This window comes from Mytilus galloprovincialis, chromosome 2 (assembly GCF_965363235.1).
Source record: "Mytilus galloprovincialis chromosome 2, xbMytGall1.hap1.1, whole genome shotgun sequence".
NCBI classification, from domain to species: Eukaryota; Metazoa; Mollusca; class Bivalvia; order Mytilida; family Mytilidae; genus Mytilus; species Mytilus galloprovincialis.
This window is the reverse complement of record NC_134839.1, coordinates 103,160,078-103,181,289: the sequence shown is the minus strand read 5'-3', so window position 1 is coordinate 103,181,289 and position 21,212 is coordinate 103,160,078. Positions and strand designations below refer to the sequence as shown.

The following is a 21,212-nucleotide window of genomic DNA, read 5'->3' as shown; positions in this document are numbered from 1 at the left end:
TGATACAATTGTTTTATCAACCAAAAAGATATGTTTTTATTCAATTTAAATTTGAAGATCCTTGTTTTTATAATGAATATATATTCTGTTAACTGTAATAAATTGAAATATTCGATTGAATTTCCTAATAAAATTGACTGTATGTCTTCTTCAATTAATCCCGTGTCATTTAGACTTCTAATGTATACATAACATAACATTAAGGAGATGTGATGGTGTGATTCCAAATGAGACAACTGTCCAACAAAGGACAATTGACGAAGATACAAGACAGTTAAGGTTACCATAAGGCTTCAATAATGAAAATAAATGTGATTAAATATAAAAACTCAAAAGGGAAATCTCACAACATAATTTGTATATTCAAAACGCATGTAACATATCATAAATTATTTTTATCTTATTTGGAACCAGACGAACAGAACACTCATTTACCTGAACAGTTATAAACTCTGGATTATCTGGAAGATTATACTTCACGGTAATAGTAGCAATGCCATCACCAGAAACTTTTACACCATTAACTTCTTCGTCTAAACCCTCGATCAGCAGAACCATTATAGATTCATTTGTCTCAACAAACTTGTTATCGTCTTTCTCTTGAAGTGCATCTTTGTCGCTTGTTGACAATGGTGACGACAGGTCATTTGACTTAATGTTAGACTCGTCTAGTACAACTTTTTCTTTAACACATTCTGTGGCTGTTGTAACCTCTATAGTAGATGGTTGTGTAGTTGTTCCCATTGAAACCGTTGTTAGTTCACCTATTATAATTAAGTAAATTTTATAAATTTGACATTTAATACATCGTTTATTATCGTTTCCTGTCCAATAGAATATTATCTGACAACTCATTCATTACATATTTGTATAGATTGATTTTGCTATTATTGTTATGTCTTTTTTGCTAATATGGCTCTCCAATTCCACCGGTTGTTGTAAATCCTTGGCTCTCAAATTTTCTTCTTTTAGCCACTCTGGAGAAATAAAATTTAGAAAAGCGCATCCGACCAAAATTTATAAAATTTATACATACAGTTTTGGAGTTTATTTTGTTTTATATAGGAGGGCCGTTTTTACTAAGTAAAAGCGTAATTGTCTAGTGGTATCGTTAAAAGAACAGCTGATTGGAAAGCAGTGCTCAATTGACTACCTACTTATAGCAACCTTGTACAGTTTGTTCAAATAAATGTAAACAAACAATGATGGTATCGTTCAATGCACGCAATATTCATTACATATTTGTTGATTTCAAACCTTAAATGTCTATCATATAGCTTCTGATATTGAATGCAATTTTCCCATTCAGTATAAATGCCATGAACTGAGTGTTAATAAACTGATAATGTATATCAGATGATGTTTATTATCTTCTTTACAAATTTGCAAGCAAAAATATCAATTGATATCATATAAAAAGGTCCAAAATCTCGTGTCAAAAAACATTTGAATTCGACTTTGATTTTAGAGAAAGTCTTTTTTCATCAATATTGATTCATTGGAAAGCATTTTCATTCTAAAATATAAGTAAGAGCGAAACAATGTGACACCTAGTATGTAATAATATATACAGGGTAACCGGTATTACCAAACAGATTAGATAATACAGGAAACTTCACAAACTACCAACTGGAAACTTCATAATTGTGGAAAGAAAAGTTATTGATAATTGTCTTGTCATCCCCCCTTCAATTGAAATCGACGAGACACGACATGCAGTACAACCGCCAGGTTTAGTTTCCTATGACCATGAAGGTGAAAAAGTTGTTTCTTGATCCTATGTGACATTCGAATTTGCAATTTATCTTATAAGCATGAAGTACGTATTATTAAATAGCTAATAAATGCATGGAATTGGTATTATCGATTTATAAAAGAGTTGGCATAAAATTACAAGTGCAGGATGAAAGTACTTTTGATACAGCTTTGGACCACATAATAATAACTCAATAATCAATTCTCACCACAAATGTGAACTGCTACACTGTCCAGACTAATACTGGGGCTGGATGGCACTTTTGTGACTGTTATTCTTATAACATCATAAGTTTTCAATTCCAAAGGTATTTCCTCACCGGGCAGAACATTAAGAGTCTGAAACAGGCATACAAAATAATGTCACTTTTTAAAATGCAAATCAATATTTTTATACGCAAAAGCTTGCATGTAATTACAACCTGTGTATTTCAAGATGACTGGCGTTTAATAATAATAGAAGTTGATATCCTTTTATTTCCGATTACAGTTTATGCGTATTTATGTTTTTAAGTAAAGAACCTGATTAAGAAGTTTGCATATTTTGGGGAAAAAATCATAGTAAAGACAGTTCTGTCAAATGTTTTCTTTGCTTTTAAAGTGATCAAGATTATTACACAAGCTTGACTTTTGTACACCTATTTTTGACATGTTTCCCTATTTTGTTTGGGTTTTTTCACACACACAGGTGAGAGGTTCAGCTAGCTTTAAAACCATGTTCAATCCACCATTGTTTTATAAGAATATGCCTGTACCAAGTCATATATATGACAGTTGTTATCCCTTCGTTTAATGTGCTTTCGCTTTTGAATTTTCCTTGGAGTTCGTTTTTTTGTTTTGTTTATTATTTTACTTTTTATGACAACTGAAATAATAATTTCCTGATTTTGAATGTAAATACTTGCTATTACACAGTAGCAATTGTTACTGTTTGGCATAAATAATGAATTTTAACACGCTGTTAACAGAGGTATTCTAATAATTAGGTGGTTTTTTTATTGTGAGCGGTAATGGGATATATACATATCTACTCACCGGTACAGATGAAAAATCTGTTGGACTCTCTGGGAGAGAAACATCCACTGTAATACTAGCAATATTCGTTCCTAAAACCTTCAAACCATTAACTTGATCGTCCACATCACTGATCTCCAAAACAAATGTATCTTTGGTTATCTCAACAAATTTGTTATCGCCACTATCTCTCAGTGCATTTTTGTCTTCCACTGACAAAGTTACGGTACTAGAATCAATCTTTGAGCCATCAATGGTAGGTATTATGTTTGTCTTGACACATTCTGTAGTTGTTGTAACCTCTAAAGTGGTTGCTTGAGGTGTTGTTGTTCCAGTAGGTAAGGTTGTAGGAATAACTAAAATGATAAGCAAAACTTTTATAATACAAAATAACAAATTTGAAGGAACTATAATATACAACATGAAAACAATTACATCTTTTAAACTGATTTCGTTGAATTTGTTGAAGAGCTACCTACACATTGTCTTAAATTTGGATATAATCTTGCTCACTTTAAACATTTTCATGTTTCTTTGCTGTTGATATACTAGTATCGGAGTTTTGAAATGATAAATCTACAAAAAGTTGTCTTATCCTGTTCCATTGAACAGCGTTGGAACCAACAAGATTGGTTTTAACACTTGCAGCTTCTTCCTTCTCAAAAACGTTACATATTTTTCTTTGAACTAATTAACGTTCATAGTACCTTTATGACACACTGGTTGTTAGTCTGTGTGAATCATATTAATTACACCAGAATCGTTAGTCTGTGCGAATCTTATTAATTACACCAGAATCGTTAGTCTGTGCGAATCATATTAATTACACCAGAATCGTTAGTCTGTGCGAATCATATTAATTACACCAGAATCGTTAGTCTGTGCGAATCATATTAATTACACCAGAATCGTTAGTCTGTGTGAATCATATTAATTACACCAGAATCGTTAGTCTGTGCGAATCATATTAATTACACCAGAATCGTTAGTCTGTGCGAATCATATTAATTACACCAGAATCGTTAGTCTGTGCGAATCATATTAATTACACCAGAATCGTTAGTCTGTGTGAATCATATTAATTACACCAGAATCGTTAGTCTGTGTGAATCATATTAATTACACCAGAATCGTTAACGGATTAACTCATTTTATATAATCAACAATACTAAGTTATTCATTGTAGATTACATATGATGCAATGCAAAAAACACATTAAGTTCAGTCAAATATAGTATACTACAACTTAAACAAAATTATGTAACCATTCAAAGCTTCTATGTTCATTATTTGTATTACAACCAAGAGCTCAATTTATAAGATGTAAACGAACAATTTTGACAAGTATTTGAAAGCAGTAATATCAACAATTGAATATTATTGTGTAAATTATACAAACCAGATGGTGTAACTGTTGTCGGGATAACTTGCGTGACTGAAGTCTGTTTTGCTATAGAAAATTAAATAATAAATTTATATTAACCATAAATTTCGTATTTTTATAATTTAATCATACGAAATGCTCTATATAAACAACCTTATATAAAATGAAATTTTAAGAATTACTTTAAGATATTTATGAATGCTGTTGGTCATATGTAATTGAATTAAAACATCTTTGAAATTACTATCTGTCTTGTAAGTAGTTAAACGTTAAAAATGTGACCATGTTGTTAGCCGATCATGAAGACAAGAGGAGTTAAAAAAATCCAATTTCGATATATCTAACATTGACCGGTTTCAGAGGCAGAGACAAAAACACTACACTATTGGCAGACGTAAAATGATAATTTGCCAAAATATCATACTTACAACATAAATATGCATTTCGGATTTGTTTTCAGCTTACTATTACTCAATGTAAACATGAAGTATTTTTGTTTTGCTTTTCTCTATTTCATGAAAGAGATAGTTACTTAATCTGTACATGTTTGAATTTTTACATATTCGTTAAAGTTTATGCTTTTCTTTGATGAATGGTATTAATGCCCCCAGAGAAGATTATCTTGGCCTCCGAAGGATATTTATATAACTAACTGTGTAACACTCTTACAATAAAGTAGCTTTGTTATGATCATATTTGACTCAAAAGTTAAATTTAGCAGATATCATTGTTTGAAAATGGGCAATGGAAGTACATAAATGACAACTTACCACAACTTAAAACTCCTATTTGGTCTAAGACGATATTGCCAAGGCTAACTGTTTTTGTAATTGTGATAACAATTTTATCGTATAATCTGGACTCAATTGGGGTTTCCAATCCTGGTACAATATTTGTCTACAATATGTGATGAAATAACATGTATTTTTTTAGCTGAAACATATACTGCGTTTTTCAGATATTTGTTAGAATAATGAATGTGGATTAGCATGCATAATAGATGGACTAAATTTTAATTTACGTTTCCTAGAATTGATCTCAAACAAATTTGACTATGCTTGTCATATATAGTTAGAATTACGAAGATTCGATACAAATAAAAAACAGTTTTGCTTACGTATTTCCGAACTACAAAAACAAAATCGTTTGAAGCATTATTGTAAACAAGTAATTTTTTATTTCAAATATTGATTAAGATGACTATATAATTTATTTACCTCAAGAGTTACAGGTACTAGTGGACTTTCTGGAAGATAATATACCACAGTTATTGTTCCAATGTTTTGCCCTACAACTTTCAAACCATTAATTTCATCATTTATATCGGCAATTTCAATGACAACTGCTGGTAGGAGTGGTATCTCAACCACTTTGTTATCATTGGCCTCATTCAATGCTTCAATGTCGGTTGGTGACAATGGAGTGGTAGGTGAAACAACATTTGAATCATCAAGGAATACGTTATTCTTGACACATTCTGTAGTTGTTGTAACCGCCATTGTAGTTGGTTGAGCTGTTGTCGTTGGTAATGGTGTAGTGGTTTTAGCTATAATAAAACAAATTTAAAATTATTTAATTATGATCAATAGAATTGTCGATTATTTTGTAAAGAAAAAACTTACATGATACATTTTCCTATACTTTATGAACTAGACTTTCTGTATGTACATTATGCATATGTTCGCTTTTCTATTCGATACACATTAGTGTTGAATAATATCTATGTGAGCGTCAAATCTAGGATCAGTCTCAAATCTGCATTATTTCGTCAAAATATGTCACAAACATATAACAAAATATCATACTTAAAACATCTAAATGAACAAACAATTGATTGTTTCTGTACTTATCGTAAACATAAATGTATTTTCGTTTTGCTCTTCTCTTTTTCAAAAAACATATAAACTAGATTTTCTAGCGAGTTCTATACTACCATTATTTCTAGCATATCAAATGTATTTGGTACAATGTATGTTTGTTGGAATGTTTTTAGGACATCAGTAAGACTAATTGAATGGGATATAAAGGTATTTTTGTCTTACCGCAGCTCAAAACTTCTATATCATCCAAAAGAATATTGGCACTGCCAGGTGTTTTTGTTATAGTTATAACAATTTCACTGTACAATCTCGACTCTAGTGGGATTTCCTGGCCTGGTATAATATTTGGTACCTAAAAATTAATGTGGTTAATCAATTTAATTGTTAACTGATATCAGCAAGTGTGACATTTCGCTGTAATATACATATTTTATTATAAACATATTTTTAATGAAGTCATGAATGGTTTCTTTGCATAAATATTGTAATAACTTTTTGACTTTTTCAACTATAAGGTTACCATATTTTTTACTGAGTTTTGTCATTTCTAATGGAAAGAATATGGAACTTATGCAGATCTTATATTGAAATTAGAAATCTTGAATGAATACTATTACTGACGAATTTCCTGACTACAAAAGCAGAATTATTTTCAAGTCTTTTGATTAAGTAATTGTATCTTAAATCCTCCTCAAGATGAAGATAATATTCATTTACCTCAACAGCTACAGGTGCTAGTGGACTTTCTGGCAGAGTATAAGTTACAGTAATAGATCCAATATTTTCTCCTGAAACTTTTAAACCATTTATTTCATCGTCCAAACCGCTGATTTTAAGAATAAACGTTTCACTTGGTATCTGAACCACCTCAGCATTGTCCTCTGTGAGTGCTGTTATGTCGCTTGTTAACAAAGGTTTTGTAGGTGAAACAAGATTTGAAGCATCAAGTGGAACTTTATACTTCTCACATTCTGTAGTTGTTGTCATTTCCATTGTAGTTGTTGCCACTGATGTAGTTGTTGCTGCAATAAAAACATATATTTGTAGATATGCAACATGACTATAAAGAAATATGTTGCAGGACAAAATGGATCCATCAATTTGTTTTTTAATTTACTAAATCTAATAATCTATAATAAGCTTTAGTATAAGATTACCCTTGATGAATTTTTATATCATTCACAACAAGCGATCATATGATGCAATATGAAGATATTTATTGGCAAAGTGTTGAATATGTACATAGAGAAATTTAGTGTGACGACATAAATAAATTTTCAAAACAGATTATTTTTAAAAATCTAAAATTGAATACACTATTTGGAAAAATAAATTAAGATTTGTACAAAGAAATCGTTTTAAAATATATTATAGGTAAAATTTAGTCTAGTCAGTTACCTTTCTTCATCCCCTTTCTTATCCTTTTTTTCACAAGAATATCAAATTATTGTTTTTAATGATTGTACTGCAACTTATAATGTAGAAAATAAACATTTTTTATTCAAACAACTATCAAAAGGTCACAATTGATAATTTCTATTTTAACTTTCTATCAAATACCAACTTCTTTTAGAAAGAAAACTATGTGTCATTGTGTAGCACTCCAGGCTAAATTATATCCAACTTGTCAACTGTTTGTGTCGCACTATTGAAAAAATCACTACTCTTGTATCATAATGGTTCACTGTTATCTTATTAAATGATTGAAAGTTGTCAAATACATTAAATACTTACTGCAACCTTGTTCGTCCAATCCATCACCACAATCATCATGACCATCGCATTTTAGGTTGAAAGGTATGCACTTGAATGTACTAGTACAAACAAACTCGTCTGTCGAACATTCTAAAACAAACATAATATACACGTGTATAATTAGAAGCAATGTACTTAACCTATTGGACTATGTGTGTATGCAACATTTTATAAAACAAATAAAACGATCAAATAAATATTAATACGGGCTTACTTTCTCTGTAATTTCATTTGACATTAGCAACGAAAAAAGTCTTGTCCATTCCTGGATATTTATTTTTGCTTTTAGTGTTGTCCTTGTTTGAAACGGAGATGATTTGAAACATACATTGATATTGTCAAACAAATAGAAGCGGAGGATAATTAAGTGAATGCTGATAATTGTAAAATAATTAGAAGACTAAACAACAACTGTTAAATATTCAATTTTCAAAATAAGTATCCGAAATTTTATTTTCTGATGTTAATGTATTCCTAGATCCTTTGCATGTTCACTTTGGATCTAGGAATACATTTGAAAAGTAATGATATATTGAATGTTGTTATTCATTGCATGATTATTTTACTCACCAGTAGTACAGTTGACTTCGTCAGATAAATCATCTGTTCCACAATCATAATATTTATCACATCTAAACTTTTTGCTAATGCATTTCCCTGAGTCACATTTGAATTCATCTTCAGAACATGTTGGTGCTAAAACAAATCAAATGAAACAGATTCAATGTACATCCATATGGATCGGGTAATCCTAAGATTCCATTTGGAATAATAAAACAAAAAAAGGATTTAAAGAATCTGATAAAACTAAGTATAACATTTGAAAAAAACACCATTAAATCTTAAAATAAATAAAGTCTACGATGTACACATTCTTTAAATCACTTTATTTTGAAAATGACATTTTTATAAGACATTTATGTTTTCATTTTTTAGGGGGTCGTGGGGGGGGTGGTTGCAGTCAACCTATGTTGGATAATTTAGTGATTCGTGCATTATTGATGGTGTTTTTTTTATAGTTTTTAGTGTCGTGTGTTGTACACAGTTGGTCGTTTATACTTTTTATTTTGCAATGTCGTTGTCAGTTTTTCATAGATTAATGAATTTACATATCACTTTGGTATAGTCAACCTCTCTTATACACATGCGCCTAACTGAAAAAAAGGTTGCCATTGTAAAAGATAGATAGATAGATAAAGAATAATATTTAATGGTTACATATTGAATATAACTTACTGCAATCTCTTTCGTCCATGCCATTAATACAATCACTTCTTGAATCACACATATAATTCAGAGGAATACATGTTGTATTACTCACATCACAGGAAATCGTACCAAGTGGACAGGTAAGGTCTGAAAATTAGGTAAAAAATAGTTCTATAAACACTGCCTTCAAATACATTGTGCAAAGCACTACAGTGAAACCGTATTAACATAGTTTAATGAAGTAAATATTTTATTAGTTTCGCGCATGGCATAGTACATATTCCAATTCTCACAAATAATTATATAATATGATACAGATAAATATACATCATTATATTAACATACATCTACGCTTTTATACAATTATAGTTCATAAATTATTATTGGATTATAATACGGTATCGTCGTTCCATTTGATAAACACTAGTGTGTACTTAAAATAATCCACCCTGTTCAGAATGACAAAACTTAACATAATATTTTATAGAATTTATATACTACAAATTCTAAATAGTATTACTTATTCTATATGAGTTTCCATATGGATAATATCAAGACATGGGTAAGCACAGTTGATCTCCTATAATATAAACCGTATATATATACGTACTGCATTTTTCATCAGATCCGTCGTTACAGTCAGGATGACCATCACAATAGTACATTTTATCTATACAATCGCCATTGGTACACATGAACTCATCGTCTTCACATTTGCCTTCACAACTTGTTCCAAAGCACTGGAATTTCCCGTTAATACAGGTGCTAAAACATAATAATACTCTAATTTTGGTATTTTTATTCATGAAACTTGGTTTTAATTAATAAATGGACTTCAATGTAAACAGCTAGCCTATTTTTTATTCTAGAAAACTAAAGTTGATATTTTAATATTGGTGTTGATTTTTTAACAATTAATACATAACTACAATATAAAAATATTTTTCTTTTTAATTGTCAGCACAATTCAATTATGGAAACAAATTGGTTTTACTTACCAATTCATACAGTTGTCAATAATAGAGGTTCCTGGAGGATAATCTCTTCCATTGTGTACACAATTACATTCATTTGCAGGTATGCACTGAGTGGAATTGTATCTTGTGGCTGTAATAAAAAAAATCTTCTTTATAGTCAAAACTCATTAAAGATATATATATAAAGTATTAACTTTAAACGATGATTTGTTCAAGCCTATACATCATTTAACTGTTAATTTTAACTTTTCAAAGATGAATGAATGATGTAAAGAAAGGTAGCATTTACTTTGCACATACCCTATGATTGACATTAATTCTTACAACAATGCAAGATCGGACATCAGATTGACAATTAACCATCATGAGATAAAATGACATACAAGAGCAAACGAGCATGAAAATGTTTGTGACTGTTCAATCAGAAGGTTAGTTGAACACGGTTTAATTCTAATCATATTTGAAGGAGTTGAAACATTACAATAAAATACAAAAATGTCTATCGTACCAATGTTTCGATGTTTCGCTGTCATATACAAATCCAGTACAATCTACTGACATTAACACATATTCACAGTTTACATCTTAATATTTTGGAAATTTTCTTATTGTGAAATTATTATTGTGCAGTACTATTTTAAATTGAATAACAGAACATAAATATATAGTCAACCCGTAATACATGTCAGTTTTTGCTTATATATGGTTTCAATAAACTTACTGGTTTCAACATAGCCATCTGGGCAGAAGCATCCTTCAACGCAATATGTTGATTCACACCATTGATCAGGTTCATCTCCAATATTTCTGCATGTTTGTGGGCATGGTTTACCGCATGCTTTATATTCATATCCATATGGACACATGATTGCTGTAAAATCACATTAATAACAATTTATTAATATTCAAATGTAGTCAAAAGGAGACATAATTCAAGTCATATAGAAACTCGATAAAGTGTTAGGGCGCGACATGTTGTCTAAATACTTAGTATACGCAATTATTTAACAATGCTTCAACCACTATTTTTTCAAGATGGAAGGAATCAATGCTATGATAATGAAAACAAACTTGAAATATTTAATAACAACTCAAATATATATGAACATAAAACTGTGAAAATATAGTTTAAAACATAACAGAACCATACAAAACACACAAAAAGGAAGAGTTATATATACTGCATAATGGAGAACAATATTAAAGCTTTACCACAATAGTCTGATTTATGTTTTAAGTTCTTCTGATTGAAATTGACAATGATAATATAAATGGAAAGAAGAGTTTTAAAGATGTTTTAAATAATACTTACGACAAAATCTTGGATTCCTCCATTTGACTGGTTTACCGACTTCGTTACACTTTTCAGCAAACATAGCAACAGCAGTACACAAACATTCGCAGTCACCACCGCTATCACATCTTAAATATAGAGAGATATGTATTATATCTTTTATTGCACAAGTGGGTGTTTAGTGTCTTATCATGACAGCCGAAAGAAAATATAGAGAAAAAAGTGACAGGTGTTTATATCAATACTTTAAGAAAACATTTTCCTAACGCCTTATCCGGAATGTTATCTTTTACCATCATGATATTTAACAAAATTGTGGGGTTTTTTGTTTGATTGATTGACCTTAAAACAAGATATCACACTCTAATCACTCCTCCATTTCCAGTTAGTAAATTTTAATATTTGTCTTCCTGATTTGTATTTTTTTAAACAGGTCAATTTCATACTGTTCGTCATAACAAATAAATGACCTACTTGCATGAATCATATAAACAGTTTTTGTAGTACTCTTCAACTTTTGATTCACCACCAACGATTGCTTGTCTACATTCTTTGAAGAGATCTTCGTTAATGATGTTACAAGAAGCTTCAGCCCATTTCAACCTGTTTGATAGAGCACCCTGTAAAAGAAAAGAAAACAGATAATGTATGGAATTACAGAGAAAGGACCATATAGAATATATGTTTATGATAAACAGGTGATGAACATTGGTGTCTGCTCTTATTTTACATCTCACACAGAAGATAATAAACAGCTAAGCATAGCTTTGCATATGATTTTGAAGTAAATACCTAAATATTTGATGAGGACTTCAATTCAATATTTTAAAAATATCGTGTTTTTTTATACTAGTAAGATGAAAACAGTTACAATATTTTAGAGCAAAACTTCCGCAAAAAAAAAGTTGATTTCATAATTATTTTGATAAATTTTGTCTTGCCTAGTCCGCTACTTTAAACGCTGTTAAACTTAACATAGAAGGGTGTCAACTGAATATCAGCCGACTGCATAATTGTAGGATTCATTTTTTAGAAAATTTGTGTTACATAATTAAGCTTATAAACGGTTTCAACACCACTCAAAGACGTTTTTAAATACTTTAGGATACTTGATATCTAATAGTGAATAAATGAAATGATAGAATCGTTGATGACTTACTGAATACGTTATACTTTTCAAATAGAAAGACAACTGTCCAAACATAAATAAAAAAAACTAAGTACTTACAGTACAAGGACCTTCAGTAGATTCAGCAGTAACTGAATCATCACATGTTGTATCGACCGTCCAACTTTTGGCAAATTCAATTATTGATGTTGCTTCACTACCTTCTTTGGTCATCATTTCTCCAGATTCAGACAATCCGTCGAAATTTCCACAAAGTCCCTTAACTTTACCCATCCATTGTGTTTTGTTCAAACTGACTTCAACTCTGGTTCCTTTAATGGAAAACAAATGTATATATTACAAACAAAGGCAAACCAATGAACAATCTTTACATCGATCTGGCATAGTTCAAGTAAAGAGGTAAATCAGAGAAAGCTATTCTTTAGGACACTCCAAAGATTTTGAATATTGATGTTTAAAAAAGCATAACATTTGCTTGCCGTTAGGGAATAAACAGGTTTGAACTTTACAAAATGTACCGAATAAATATCCAATGCAATATTTAAAGATTATAAAAACATTTAATCAATACAGTTTAGAAAATAACATGCAAATAATTAAGGCGTTTGAATTAAACATAACACTTGTCTGATATATTTCGTTAAATCGTATTTAAATAAGTACCTCCATCCCATAATACTGCAATACCCAATGATGTGGCTTTAATTACTGTCCAGTAACTATGTGTACTAACAACCAGTCCTTCACTATTGTACTGGTCACTTGTCAGTGGTGTATTTCCTATCTTCACTTGTTCACCACGTATAAGATGGATTACGGTACTTTTGATTGTTATAACAGTAGATTTGGTACATGTCACACTAGTTGTTCCACAAGGAACATTTTCGACTGTTACACTAAATGAGTTATCGTCTGTTGCTACCAGGAAATATTTACAAGATCCTTGGAATGCATAGCCCTTGCCATCAAAAGTTGTGTAATGGGGATCTCCATATACCCAGCAAGTACCTAAAAAAGGCCAATGATGTATTTGTATAGAATAAACAAATAAACAAACCGTTTCAAGCAATATTTAAGAAAATAACACGAAAAAGCTTTTAATGTTAGACGTTACATTATTGTTTTATGCTTTAAATGAATTAATAATGACTCGGGCTATCAGAGAAATATTATTAGAATAATCCCCAGAGCGTTTCATTGTTAGTATTAATTAAATTTTCAAATAACAAAGACTAAAATCGGCTGTTAAGAATGTACCTGGACAGTCAACTTCTCCAACCTTGACGAAATGACGATTTTCGCATTTCCTGTAATACATATTAAGTAAAGTTATTTCAAATCAAAATATACATATCAACTCATAAAGATAGAAAGCAAACGAAAACTAGTACAACACTGTGAAATTAGTTCTCTAATGTGATACGAAATAATTCGATGATATTCAAAAAAATAAAGGTAACAATAAGTTTAACTAACTATTTCCAGATATTATACGTGGCCTGATATTAACATACATTTAGCTGCAAATGTCAATGTCAAAAATAATTTGAAAGCTACAGCAATGTTTATAGTTACATTATATACAAGACTGTATTTAGTATTTCTTGATATCATTTAATTTTTTCTACTCACATTCTGACACATTTAATTGTTACTTCGTCACCTTCTTTATAGTAGTCATGGCCATACATACAAGGACATCTCTCTGGTTCAACGCATGATCCCTAAAAAGTACACGATAACATACAAATCATTTCATTTCTCTTTACCATTAATTTTGGTTACGGGGATTCTTTATTGTGTTTGATATTTTATTATAATAAACCGTATGAAGAAATCGAAGTAATAAACATATTAGCAACATCGCGTTTGATCTATCGCTTTTTTTAAAATTCGTAATTTGTATTTATAATTTTTGGTGAAATAAATTTTAAAAATATCAACAAGACGATAGAAAACCTTTAGAAAATTTCTTTTTTAAGGAATTTTTAGAATGAATACAAATAATGACATGGTTTTCAGGCGTGGCCAAAATATAATTTATTGTGCTTTTTTAAAAATTCAATAAATAGTATAGGTCATCGAGCTTGATTTTTAAGCAACACATCGTCTGAGGATTATGAAAAAAACGTATTATACTGTAACTAGAATTAAGTTTGCCCCAGACCAGTAGTAATGTTTGCGTTTATTGTCTAAGCGGATATTTTACCGATTGTGTATGTTCCCATTTGTGACATTAGCCTCACGTGGAATCACATAGTCGGTGATGTGTTTAAAGCAATAGACCCATATCCCATCGACATCGGTTTGCTGGTTATGAAGTTTGTACGATTCCCGCAGTATTTTTTTTTGCTATCACGATTTGTTTATTGATGATTTTTGACCATCGTTAAACTACTGTTGCCTATATGTAAACGGTCCCAATTTTATGTCAACTTTTAACATTTAGCTCGTTTATGAATTAACGGAATAACCGTTGCCTTTTTTCGCAATTTTCGAAGGACCAATTAGAATATATATATTTTCATACGGTAGGTTAATATTCAACAGTAAACAGAAATCTTCCATTGCAAATTAAAGAGATTGTAGTTAAATAAAGTGAAAAAAAATTCTTTGTGCTTATGAATCACACAGTATCTTAACTAGTTTGATACTTATATTGATAATAATACTCACATCGGGTGCCATTACTGTTCCATTGGTACATCCACAACCTTTGTAATGTGTATTGTCATTACATGTCATCTTCAAATCGATATTTGCACAAGTCTTGTGAACATTGCATATTGAGTCGGCTTCAATGTATTCTTGATTTTTGGGGCATACAATATCTTCACATTCATTATGATCACAATCCCATGCACCATCCAAACATGTGCTTTAATAAATAATCATTTTTAAGGATCATAGAATGTAACTTGAATAATTATTTCTAATAAATAGTATAATTGTGAACGGATTGCAAAAACCTTACAAAAAATTTATGGTTTTTATCACGCCTTCTTTTCATTCAAATTATGCATACAGCAAATGTTCGCTTCATAAATTTTAATCAGGAATAAAATCTTTCAGTATTAGAAAGAGCAAAATACTTTTATCAATGAGCTTATGATTATATTATTGCCAAAGAAAAACAAAATAATTTCATTTCTTTCTTGTTGTTAATTAAGTTTCACCAATTAAAGATAAAATAGATTATTTGCAGAAAATTAAACTTAAAACTTAAATCATTAAAGGTATAATAATATTTACCATATGGCACACTGTCTTGTGATATTCTCACCATGTTCCCAAACTTTATTACCAAAACTATATTTGTCATAACAGGTACAATCTGAACGTTTAACACATTCACCATGATCATCCAAGAATTCTCCATCTGGACATTGACAACCAGGAATGCATTCTTCCTCACAACTTGAATCTCCGATTTCAAAGTCCCTACAGTTTCCACTGCACAATTTGCCACATTCTTTGTATTGCATTCCATTCAAGTTACTACAGGAAATCCAGTCGTCTAAAAGGTCAGAAATTTCATCAATTAATAGAAAATATATATGTCTATGCTTATTTATCTATTAACTCAATGTGTATTACATGTCAAATACCTTATTGGTGTACCATTAAAATGTTTTTTGAATGTCGATTCTCGATTGAAATGACAAATTATTAAAGCTGAATGAACAACTCATTAGTAAGATTAACATTAAATTTACTACAAAAATAATGTATGAGTTTGCTAAATGACTGATCAATAACATTCATCTGTATCCTGAAAAAAATCTGCCCTTTCTTATTTCATCTCAATTTCGTTTTAGTGGTCTCTACTCAATGTTTGCTTTTTAACATCTCACGACTAAATTTTGTATAGTCCAATTGAATGATAATAAAAGATAATTTTGATCTAACTTACGACAGTCTTGTTGTAAAGTTCCATAAGTTCCCCAGTCTATGGCTTCTCCTCGAAGTGAGCAATGTCTTGCAAAGGCTGCAACCATATCACACATGGCCTCTTTGATAGATATACCATTCCTAGCGAGATTATCCTGTACACATTTGTCATAGTAATATTGGATTTTGTCTGTTACTTCCAAACAAGATCCAAATAGTGATCCTTGTTCTGGGCTAAGATTTCCTTGGTCTGGGTTCAGAAATATACATTCTTGTTTTGCAGTTGTGTCCTAAAAAAAAGTTTTAAATTAATTGATAAAGAAAGAAGCACCAACCTTATTTGATTCTAACATATTTTTTTTATGTGTTTTTACTTTTGTGGACTGTTGTAAGAGATTTCGTTGTTATTTTCTATAAATTCATAGTTATGACTGCTTTAATACAAAATATGATTCTTAATTGGTGTCAACTATATATTTTAGTATACAAACAGCGAAACATATGGCGTACACACTTGTTAAGTTATTTTTTGGTAAACAACACATTTGTTCAATAACCATTAAGGTTTTAATGAGTTAAGCCTCAGTGTGACCGTTTTTCCTTACTTTATTACATATAGTTCTACCTGGCGGTTTAAAAATCGAGAAAGAATTATTTCCAGAAATTCATATGTAAGTATAGTTACACTGTTGTATACGTGCAGCTATGTTCCTAAATTATAGTTTATGTCAGTGAAGCTAACCTATAGCTATAATCATCCCTGATAATTTGTTGAATTTTGGGTCTTTTTTTTAATAATATCTGTTGATAAATACCTCTGTTGGATTGGACGCTATACTTGGCTCTTTAACTTGACACTCGTCATTTCTCATACGGTCCACAAAGTTGACAGCATTCTTTTCAACCATTCCATTTTGTGTGCAGAAATCATCATCCTGTTGGTAATTGTATTTTCCACAAAGACCGATGACCTGAGAAAAATATAATGAAACTTAAAACAGTGTAGATTATTTTAAGGTCGAACAATGACAAAGTAGAATTGAGATAAAGTGAATTCCTTTACAATAGTTTATTCCTTCACAATAGATGCAAACATCTTTTCACTTTAAACAAATTCTTCTAAAGAAAAGAAAATCAGTATAAATAAACACATATATTAGATTTATTGCTGCAAATACTGTTCCATAACATCAAAATAAATGTTTAAACAGTCGTATTACTTACTTTGTTTGCAAAATAAGGAGCAAGATAAATATATACAGCTCTTCTTTTGTCAAATAAGACTTTGAATCCAAATGCTTTCACCATTCTGTATTTATTACTGGCTGATTTGATGTACATATGTTTTGAATGGAATGGTTGAGTGTCAATATTTTTCAATTCTTGTTCGCCGGTGGATGGATTTTCTTGATCAAAAATATGTACTTTTTCTCCCTCTAATGTGACTTTCATACTTCTGTATTGAATTACAAGTTTGTTCAAACAAAATATGTCTTCCTTCATATTTGGGCATCTTGCTGTTGACATTTCAATGTTGAGATCGGATCTTGGGTCATCGGTAACCCCTGGAATAGGCTATTAAATAAAAAATAACTATAGAATAAATTCAATTCAAACAAAAATGATTCAAAGAACTCTTTCAAAGGATCTCTATATATAATTTAACTTGATAAATAATAATTTAATATCTGGTTTATAACGTTTTATTTTTGTTCATGAAAGTGTCATTGATTGAGTGAGTGACTACTTAACTTCGGATTCAGCACCGTAAAAAGGCTACATCGCGACGTTAAGAGAAAGTGATATTGGCAGAAAGTGTGATTGATAGAGAGCTTAATAAAGCGGTGTGGTGAAATAAAATGGATTGGTTTATGTTCGTATAGATATTTAAAATGTTTAATTTTGATTTTATAGATGAAGTTCATAACTTCTTATTATTCATTTTGTAATGTAACAAATGATACCTATATACTGTGTAACGCTATATACAATATTATTTCCGTTTAGGCTATTTTTGAGCGCTGTTTTCACATATCTCATTCATATTTTCTCTGTATTGAAAAAAACATGTATAATCTATCTGTAATTGAATGCTTGTGGTTAGGATTATGTGAAATAGAAATACTATATATAAACAGTACATACCATAACCACACTAAATGTACAACTTTGACTAGCGGGGGCGAATGAATACTGATAGTTGTCGAACGTTGTAACATGATTTAAACCAACTATCTCGCACATCTCTGAACATTTATCTTCTGTACATTGCCATCTTCCATAAGTACATTTGCTGAAAAATAAAACAATTTATTTATTGTATGTATAAGTCAATGAGCAAACGAACATTCTGAATCACCATGAAGTCAACATAAAGTCATTATGTCTGGTATTTGTTTTGTTTTCTGTGTTTTTGTGAGCACCATTTCGGTTATCTATGCGTTAAAGCACTATTAAAATATTTCTTTTGTTTTTCAACAAATTGGAATTCTGTACAGTATGTTCTTTGCATTGCATACAATCTTTTCTTCCTGCAATGTTTATGATGTGTTGCATCAAATATTCTAGGAAGACATAAAGTGTAGCATGGCATGACTTTTTATTCACAAGTTAAACACTATGTGTTTGCGTTTATGTGCTGTAAATAAGGAAACTGAAATATTTTCTTTTTTTTGACATGTAATGTGTGCTTACCATGCATTACATCCGTTCTTTATGGTTTCTCCATTGTTGTATCGTTTACGGTTGAATTCACATTGACACTGATCTGCTTTAACACAAACTCCGTCCTGTATAAATTGACCTACTGGACATTCACATCCAGACACGCAATCCTCCATACAGCTATCTGGTAACACACTGTAAAGAGTTTTGCAGGTTCGAGGACATTTGGATGAACATTCACGGTAAACCTTTCCATCTTCACAGGTTTTTGCTGAAAGAAAAATAAACCTTTACAGTACGTGCAATTAGTTGGTTGCAATTGTTACATACATTCGCCGCATTTAGCAAGTTTTGGAAAATAAGACTTTAGAAAATACAAAGTTTCCAAAAAAAAAATGAAATTAAAAAATTCACCCATCTATCCTTTTTAAAACATCTATTGTAGATCAACTTGCTCATTTCAAAATCTTGAATATTCATCTATTTTTCATTTTATTTTCTCAACTATCACTATTCACAGAACAAAATCAGAAATTGTTGCTTTTATAAATGATTTTGAACAACATAAATACTTGACACCTACCAACATACACAATCATTCAATTTTAATATTCTTAATATTTAAGTCTTATTTTTTAACATTAAAATATAAGAATAATGTACATACGACAAAAGTTTGATGATCTCCAGAAAACAATAACATCTAATGCTGCACAGGACTGTGCAAATCTTCCGCTATATTCACATTTTACTGTATCTGAGTTATTGCCAGCTTTGCATACTTCGTTGACACATAGATTATAAAGGAAATATGGACTTTCCTGGAAATGTATCATATTATAATTATAATTTTAATTATCAGCTAATTGGTCTTTTTTTTAATACAGCTATGTAAATTAGTTAACAAATATTGTGATTTTTTTTTTCATTAGACACAATGAAAAACAATTCATATGTAATGTGTCGCATCTTACATTACATTTTTATGGTAAAACAAACACGATTAATGTTTTTCATTAACATTATTTACGTCATTTTTATATTGCATCTACATTTTCATTGGATTATTTGATTCCTTTCAATTTTAAATACATCCAACTACTTACCAATTTATGACATTCAGAGAAAATACCAGACAAAATAGTTGAACAAGCTTGTTCAGCATTTTGTTTATCTTGTGTTGTTTTGCAATAATCCTGCATCACACCTGCTCCTGGGCACTGTGTGGCCTCATTAGATACGGTCCATGTGTTTGCAGCATACACAATATTTGGTGCTGGGTCTCCAGTTCTTGTCATTTTGTCATCTTTAGAAGAAGAAAAAAATCATTAGAACACTATATTATTGTTCCAGTCATGACATTAAATTGCTGCAAATAAACTCATCATAGATACCAGGATATAAATTTTATAACTACGGCAGACGCGCGTTTCGTCTACAAAAGACTCATCAGTGGCGCTCGAATCAAAAAATGTTTAAAAGGCCAAATAGAATACGAAGTTGAAGAGCATTGAGGACCAAAAATTCCTAAAAGTTTTGCCGAATACAGCTAAGGTAATCTATTCCTGAGGTAGGAAATCATTAGTTTTTTTAAAAATTCTAAGTTTTTAGGAAAAAAAGAAAGAAAGTCATTAGGAAAAAAAATCTCCTGATTTTAGTTCTGGAAAAAAATATACTGCGAGCTTTTTAAAATAAAATAGAAAACAGTTCTCGAACGTTTTTATCTTAAAAAAGTATAATAAGATGTCTAATTTTGCAAAATATAAAGGTCGTGTATACTTGGTTGTACTTACTAGAAGGGTTGTCATCAAAGTCACCACAAATACCAGCAACAGATCCTGCTTGGATTCTACTTTTATCTAATGTGATATATATAGCTGAATATTTATCAACCTTCAGGCTAACTCCAATATGACAGGTTACAAAAGTCCAGTCTCCTTTCTTCATTATTGTTGCAGCTAATTAAAAAAAAAACAATTAAGATTTAGAAACAGTATAGGGATTATCTGATTGTCTAGGAGTTAAAGCAATGTAATGGAGAACTAATTCAATTTTGTTACTTCACAAAACAAAATAAAGATTTGTGTTTATATATATATATATATGACTAAATGTTTCTTTTTATGTTGATACTCAATCCCAAATAAATTTGGTTATTGAACAATATCTCGCCATCCTACACTGTTTATTATGTTCTTTTATAATAAATCATTTTACTCATATCTTTGGAACTTGGTGTTGGAGCAGATATTTGATAGCCTGTTAACATTTATTAACAGATATTTGCAAGACAGGGCTAGTCATACTGTTAAGAGTCTAA

The 21,212-nt window shown here is 30.3% G+C and overlaps 1 protein-coding gene across 1 annotated transcript in view; it reads right to left on the bottom strand.

The window, feature by feature from the left end:
* The window catches only part of LOC143065198 (uncharacterized), a 280,683-nt gene that overhangs the window by 248,767 nt on the left and 10,704 nt on the right, over positions 1-21,212 (bottom strand). Inside the window, exons 8-37 of the mRNA XM_076238619.1 lie at positions 20,686-20,850; positions 19,999-20,198; positions 19,560-19,713; positions 18,923-19,163; positions 18,374-18,521; positions 17,453-17,803; positions 17,044-17,199; positions 16,251-16,518; positions 15,590-15,854; positions 15,014-15,215; positions 13,970-14,061; positions 13,595-13,644; positions 13,001-13,345; positions 12,437-12,648; positions 11,683-11,828; positions 11,227-11,336; positions 10,636-10,785; positions 9,936-10,044; positions 9,548-9,702; positions 8,965-9,084; positions 8,299-8,424; positions 7,708-7,818; positions 6,691-6,995; positions 6,196-6,325; positions 5,371-5,699; positions 4,924-5,050; positions 4,169-4,219; positions 2,791-3,125; positions 1,965-2,094; positions 436-764 (exon numbers count right to left, since the gene is read on the bottom strand). Of these exons, the coding sequence (XP_076094734.1) occupies positions 436-764; positions 1,965-2,094; positions 2,791-3,125; positions 4,169-4,219; positions 4,924-5,050; positions 5,371-5,699; positions 6,196-6,325; positions 6,691-6,995; positions 7,708-7,818; positions 8,299-8,424; positions 8,965-9,084; positions 9,548-9,702; positions 9,936-10,044; positions 10,636-10,785; positions 11,227-11,336; positions 11,683-11,828; positions 12,437-12,648; positions 13,001-13,345; positions 13,595-13,644; positions 13,970-14,061; positions 15,014-15,215; positions 15,590-15,854; positions 16,251-16,518; positions 17,044-17,199; positions 17,453-17,803; positions 18,374-18,521; positions 18,923-19,163; positions 19,560-19,713; positions 19,999-20,198; positions 20,686-20,850 (5,612 nt within the window). The remainder of the gene's footprint in view (positions 1-435; positions 765-1,964; positions 2,095-2,790; positions 3,126-4,168; positions 4,220-4,923; positions 5,051-5,370; positions 5,700-6,195; positions 6,326-6,690; positions 6,996-7,707; positions 7,819-8,298; positions 8,425-8,964; positions 9,085-9,547; positions 9,703-9,935; positions 10,045-10,635; positions 10,786-11,226; positions 11,337-11,682; positions 11,829-12,436; positions 12,649-13,000; positions 13,346-13,594; positions 13,645-13,969; positions 14,062-15,013; positions 15,216-15,589; positions 15,855-16,250; positions 16,519-17,043; positions 17,200-17,452; positions 17,804-18,373; positions 18,522-18,922; positions 19,164-19,559; positions 19,714-19,998; positions 20,199-20,685; positions 20,851-21,212) is intronic.